This window comes from Atta colombica, unplaced genomic scaffold (genome assembly GCF_001594045.1).
Source record: "Atta colombica isolate Treedump-2 unplaced genomic scaffold, Acol1.0 scaffold100, whole genome shotgun sequence".
NCBI classification, from domain to species: Eukaryota; Metazoa; Arthropoda; class Insecta; order Hymenoptera; family Formicidae; genus Atta; species Atta colombica.
The window spans coordinates 1,499,293-1,506,509 of record NW_017259185.1 but is presented as its reverse complement, the minus strand read 5'-3'; the positions used below and the strand labels follow the sequence as shown (position 1 = coordinate 1,506,509).

Here is a 7,217-nt window from a genome sequence, read left to right as displayed (position 1 = left end):
ATATATATATATATATTTAGATATATATACGTCATGTCTACACTAAAAGAAAATACATTTAATTATATACAATAACTTTTCATATCTTAAAATTACGTGGGATAAATAATAGTTTTACCATATAAATATGTTTATTAATAGAATATAATAGTTAATATTTTTGTTAATATCATTTTTGTTTTTTAAATATTTCTTCACAGTTTCTAAAAATACATTTAACGTACATATATAAAAGAAGATATATAATTAACTTTCGTCATCTTAAAATCGAAATGAATAAATCGCGAACTGTTTATTTAAATCGATCTAAATTACGAAGTATCAATTCACTCTTTCGAAAGAATGGAAAGACTGACAGGGTAATACATTCGGCATTAACTGCGATTGATTTATCGATTTCTCCTTTCCTTTGAAACAAGGAAAAGTACATCCGACGTCAGAAACGGAGCTCCCAAGCTTTATTACTACTTATCCCGAAACTAATTTCGGTCAGTGAAGAACGATTATCGGATATACGAAGTTCAAAGAATATCCTACCAAGAAGTCTTTAACGACCCTGACGTGAGTCGAGTTTGAAGCGACACGTGCGTCTCAAGCTGAATGAATTTTCAGCTTTGCGATCGCGTGTTGGATCGCACGTTTAATCTTTTGTCAAAGAATACGTGTTCGCGCGCGCGCCCCCCCCCCCCCCCCCCACACACACACACGCGCGCGCGCGCGCGCGCACGATTCGTCGCGGGTACGCGTTTGCACGACAACCACAATATAAATCATTCTCGGCCTTGTCGCTCTGTCTCTCCGTTTCTCAACGTAGTTTCCGTTCCGGTTCGCGGGATCACCGGAAGTTCTGGGATTCGAGGGAATATCCACGCGACAGCATGACGCTCTTTCGCTCTACAACAGTTGTCCTTGTTTGTTGCATGGGACCATTATAAAATTACCATTATAAAAAATTCATCGGATTCTATGTTTTAATGAGCCAATAACTCCGCGTCCTTCGGTTTATTCGGGGGATCACTAAACGCGACCGATAAAATCGTTTTAATTAAATCTGACCGATTGTCTGATGCACGCAAATTGGAACGAAATTGGAACGCTGTGAGACGTACTTGAGCCAGCAATTTTCAAAACTTTCCTTCCGATAACAACCAACAACCCCCCCCCCCTCCGTTTACTACTTACGACTTCGTTTCTTCGCGTTTTATTTCAGAGCGTTTTATTTCAGAGCGTCCGGAAATGAAAGGATTATCTCGGGACAATAAATGGGGGAGGGAAACGATATTACACTCTGAATGGAGTGCTTTATGAAGGAAAGCAGAGATTCTGGCACAATTAAATTTCATTAATTTTTCAACAATATCGTCAATACACCAGGATATATTCGAGGAGGTAAATGTTGAAAAATTGATTCGAAAATCTTGGCTATGATTTATCGGAAATTACAGACCATTGTGAGCGTCCCTGCAAGAGCTATCGGAAATCGGAACGTTAATATTAAACAGTTCATTAATTGTGGCCACATGGATGATAACGAAGCAAACTCAAGAGAACCAATCAAATTTAATGATCTAACATGTTGCGAACAGAGATTAGTTACTTCTGCTTGTTCTGCTATTCTATTGATTTTAGGCAATCACGAGTTATCGATTTAAAAAATTGTATTTGTATTGCAATGGTTTCATAGTACCAAGTAAATATTTATTAAATATAAGGAGCATAAAAAGCATTAATTTGATTTATAAATATCATTTATTTTTACTGAATAAATATTTATTTACTGTAAATAAATGTTTAATTGGCACTATTTAAATAAATATTTATTGAAATTTAAAATATTTTCTCTTAATATACATACATGGTCACTTAAAAATATGAATTGCTCTATTTATTGCATTTACATCTATTTATTTTTATTCTAATTCTGTGTTTAGTAACTTTGTATTATAATTATAATCTCTCAATGATTTTTGAATTAAGAAATAATTGTAATAATAATGATTCTTGGAAAGCTTCATGATATTTTAATACATGAAAAAATTCTATTTTGATTATGTCAGTCCTTTATGGTTGATAGACATCAACAAGACAAACTGAACCTCTCATTGTTACTGAAAAATTTCGAATAACCTTGTTTGTTTTGTTAAGTTCGTTAAAATATTCCGCAGTGGAGCAGATGCTGTGTGCCATTATTACTCTTATTTCGCGTCGTACTTTGTTCTCATTAATTCGTTTTTTATGCACTATATGGTACGGTTGTTAATGTCGTTCAAGTTAAAAATGCGTGGGAAGCACGAAGCGTACTCGCGAAAAATACGATTCGCGGAGAGATTACGTTTTTACAAATTGATATTGCGAAATTTTATTTGTATTTCGCGTGCCGTTAAAAATAACACTTTAATTAAAGATAAAGTCTTGCCGCAATGCATAATTGAACTCCAATTAGATTGAACCTGTAAGAGCATTATACTTTTAAAATAATTATAAGTTAATAAAATTAAAAGAAATCGAAAAGGTTTTTCTTTTCATATTTTTCTTCGCTGACGGACGAAAATTCGTTGTTTAACGGCAATATATATTCGCGGAAATGTCTTCAAGGGGTTTAATTTTCATTATATATTACCCAAGCATCATTATTTTACCTTTTGGAGCAGACATTCGATAATATTATTAAAGTTTCATAACGAACGATGGGACTTTAAGATATGCTTTTGCGATCTTTCGCAGTTGAATACGGAATGGGCTCAAGTTGAAGTGATAAATCTCATTAATGATGGCAGCGGTCTTGGATTCGGCATCATCGGCGGACGTAGCACCGGCGTCGTCGTCAAAACCATTCTTCCAGGAGGCGTTGCCGATCGCGTAAGCAAACCGAAAGCTAATTCTCTTCCATTGGAAGCACCTAAATTCTTTATAGAAGCTAACTACACACAGAAAAATTCTACTGCTAAAAGTAATTATTCACTTTGCTCTTTTTCTTTTAAATAACAGTTATTTTTAACAGAGAATATTTTCTTGATAATAGTTTCTTGATAATAGTTTTAAAATATACTTATTACAATTTTTAGAAAAACTCATTATGGATTGAAAACAAGAATTATTTTCTTTTGAAGAATATTTTTATAAAATTGTGTGTATATGTGTAGAAAAAAGCGACTTTACATATTAAGCAAATTGAATTTGTTTTAATTTAATTAATGTAATAATTTAATAATGATTGAAATATTAAATTTAATTCAGATTATATTTCGAATAAATTTGATGTTTGTGATGAAACTCACGATAGATTTGCGGACATATGAACTTTTAAAATATGTGAAACAAATAATTAATATTTAAATACAGTGTATTTTTCTGTGTGCGATTTTGAAAGTATTTTTAGTGACATTTACGACATAATATTTGTAATTATTGTTTGTAATTATAAGTTTCCACATGCGCATTATTATCATTGAAAATAATGCGTTTCTTATTTACATTATTAAATTAATAATGTCAAATTATACCTAATTTAAGTTTATCTTTTATTATTTCTGTAAGTCATCATTGCTTCTTATCGTGTCGTTAATTTATGACTAAAATAATGGAGTTAACTAGAATTCAATTTAAGAAATGGAGTTCAATCCAAGAAAATATGAAACTTGGCTTAAATTTAGTTTATCAGTTAAATGCGTACGTTAATATGAATGTTGTTTACTTTGAAATTAAGCACAAATGTGGATTGATTATATTTTAGTATACATAAAAGCTAAAAAGTAATAAAATATAATTTAACTCAGAGATTTAGTTACCATACTTTTTTTGATATCTAACAATAAAAGAGTCAAGCGAATAAATTACTATGAGAATAAAAAAAGTGATGAAAAATTAAATATTTTATCAGCATAAAGAACATAATTATTGAAAAGTTATTATTCAAACAATTTCAATATTCTATTTTTACACAAGAAATATAATATTGATTTAAAAAATAAAAATAATTGATAAAGATCGCTCGATACTTCTAGTTTTAATTATATTGCCTTCTTGATAATTCGTTATATTATTTTTGTCGTAGACTTGAGTCTTAACAAGTAAATCTCGTCGTTAATCATAGGTTTAATCTTTGATAAGTTGCTCACTTAATCACATGGTCGCATCGCGTGCGCTTCCACACTCTTATTCTTTTTCTCCCTCGAACTTTCACGCTTTATTGTAACTCACACGCAGGAGGTCTATAACGCGCACACAATACAGTATAGTACCTATCGGAGTTAGACCGGTTTTTACATCAAATGCATATCATTCTAAGCTGCTTGGAAACGGACGAGGAAATGAGAAATGCAATGACGAAAATGAATCGGGATATCAACGTTTGCCTTTCAGACAAGAGCCATGGAAATTAAATGCTTCTCCTCGCATTGTGTGCCCGCAGGATAATCGACTTCAGAGCGGAGATCACATATTGCAGATCGGCGATGTCAATCTCCGTGGGATGGGAAGCGAACAAGTTGCCGCGGTTTTACGACAATCGGGCACCCACGTGCGGCTGGTCGTCGCGCGACCTGTGGAGCCAACTTCTCCCGATTATCAGGTATCTTCACTTCCGCAATTTCGCGTTAGCGATCGCGATTAATTACATGTGATACCGCTTTGCCCTTTATTTGTTCCAAGCGTTCGAGAGGGCAAGTGTAGGTCGTAGGGTAGCTTCAATAATCTGCCATTTACATTGTCTTTAATGAGCTCTCTCTTGTTTGCTATCGTTTTCCTTAAATCTAATTTGAAAATACAAATAACAAAACAAATTGAAAGTCAATTAAAATTGAAACTATTGACCTGCTTTATCTGATTTTTACTTATTATTATATTTTACTTATTATTATATTTGTTTTAATATACAACAAATTTTTATTTTTTCGATAAGACGATATAGTTTCATGCTTTATAATTTATTTTGATTCCAGCCTTGTTATTTGTTGCTAATTCAAAAATATAAATAATTAGAACAAATTGAAATCCAAGTAAAATTAAGAAATGTAGATTTATTTTATCTAATTTTTATTTATTATATATGTTTTTCCACAAGCAATGTTGTCTTTTAAAGCACAACCGACTATCTGATTGTGAATTTTAAAAAAATACATATATAGTGGGATATTCAGTCTTTCCTTAAAAAAAATTGTTAATGTTAAGATTATGTGTGTATGTCATAGTATTCAGTTTATTTTGTTGCAAAAACAAATCGTGCTTGTGTTTTCAATGACCCGTATTGCAAACCACACAAAATTGGTGTAAATAAAATTTAAATTCTTTTCGTATTTTTTTAAACACTAATTTTAATAATATATAAAGATTGTACTTTTAAAGTAGAGTTTTTAATGTTTTTTATATCATTTTTTTCTGATGTCATTGCAGAATCATCATTTACGGAGATATTAGACACACATAATTCATAAAATATTTCGAAATTGAAAGAGAGAAACTTTCAAAAAGACTTCATAATTAAAGAAATATAAAAGATTCATTTTATCATTAGTCAAATGATAGGAAAAGTACGTACTATATCTTAAATGATAAATCGATAGCAAGGAGCATCATATACATTATTATACAATTGTGCCGTATAATATTTCAGTTTTGAAATCTTTGTATTTTTCATTTTGATTAAAATAAACAAATTTCATAATTAATCTGCTGTAAAAATGATTTTATTTTTCTTTTTTAAATTTGATTTTTCACTCATAAAAATCTTCATTTTCAATAATTCAACTTTTTGAAGCCATTATTATTTTTTTTAAGTACATACCCTCAAATATTGTAGCCTAAAAGAATTCATTCACATTTTTTCCAAACTCTTTAAATTTAAATTAAACATTTAAATTTATAAGAAATATATTAGACACTATCCTTCTATTATAAAAATTTGTGAGTATTTTTTACAAGTATACAAGAATTTTTCCAGATTTTTATATAGTCTGGAACAATAAAAAAATCTGCTACGAACTTCGTTTTATTTTAGGAACTAAGATTAAAATTTTCACGTTGCCGGAGGATTAATTAACGGAAGGTTAATTAATATACAACAATTTTTTTATTTTTTTAAAAAGAAGATAGGCTTTCTTTCTTTATAATTTATTTTCACTCCAGCGACATATTGTTGCACATATTGTTTGCTGGCAATTTCTAATATATTCTTACAAGCTGCAATTCTTTTTCCATAAGAATCGCGTAATCCCAGTCGTATAGAAGAAATAAGGATAATAGTTTAAAACTCGGTCCATTTGTCTAGCTCGCGCAAATTAGAAGCATATCCACGTTCCGCAAAGGTACATATTTAAAGTACCCGAGTTACGTGTGCGATGTGAGCCATTAGATTCCGATATAAGGGCTCAGAATGTGTCCGTCCGATTTGGAGATTGATGGTACGAAATATGGTTAACGTACATCATTGTTGAGGTTACCTTATTGACTACTCGCGAGTGAAGTTCCAGGTTAAAGCTTCACGCATGAAATTCCGGCAAACTGCAAGCCATTAGGACAATACATTACTGATCTGTCGACTGCAATGCGATCGATATAGTCGGATCTACGTTCGCGAATATTCCACGGTTTCGCTGAAGTTCTCGGGACGACGAATAGCCGCGAAGAAGAGTACACCGTGATTCGCGAAGCAATTACAAGCCGCAGTGACCAAGGACCGACTGTAATTCGGAGATTATGAATAATGCATGAGATATTTTACGAAGTGATGAGGTTCCATTATAGAGAAGAATGGACTTCGGAATTTCTCATACGCTCGAAATCGCGAAAGATGATAATTACTTCGCCGCGGGATTAAAGTTGAAGACTTACGACGGCAACCGTTCACGAGTCGAGTTTGTCTTCCGCTACAAATGAGTCATCGTATTTCAACGAGGAGTGGCATAAATTACGGACGCATTAAAAGCGAAATAGCGAAACGAATTCGCGGGCTTTAATAAATTAAGTTTCGGACATTGTTGTCTGACTCCTGTAATAATTCAACGTTAAACGTGGGCACGCTTGCGGAAACAAAGTATCTTCATTATTCGGTGAGGTCAAGTAATGTATAAAAAGAGAAAGAGAAAGAGAAATTGTTGAAATGCACTCGATATTTCTATAACGTTCCAAAAAATTTGATCGATATTTATATTCCGACTTCACGTATAATTCCGACCATCGTTCCCCGCGCGAATATTAAACAGTCGGCGATCCGGCTCTAC

General features: G+C 32.2%; 1 protein-coding gene across 2 annotated transcripts in view; it reads left to right on the top strand.

Annotated features, from left to right (window-relative positions):
- Positions 1-7,217, top strand: part of LOC108685842 — a 118,994-nt gene that overhangs the window by 62,063 nt on the left and 49,714 nt on the right. For both annotated transcript variants that reach the window (XM_018190843.1, XM_018190836.1), the window contains exons 8-9: positions 2,725-2,859; positions 4,412-4,570. In XM_018190843.1, coding sequence (XP_018046332.1) covers positions 2,725-2,859; positions 4,412-4,570 — 294 coding nt within the window. The remainder of the gene's footprint in view (positions 1-2,724; positions 2,860-4,411; positions 4,571-7,217) is intronic.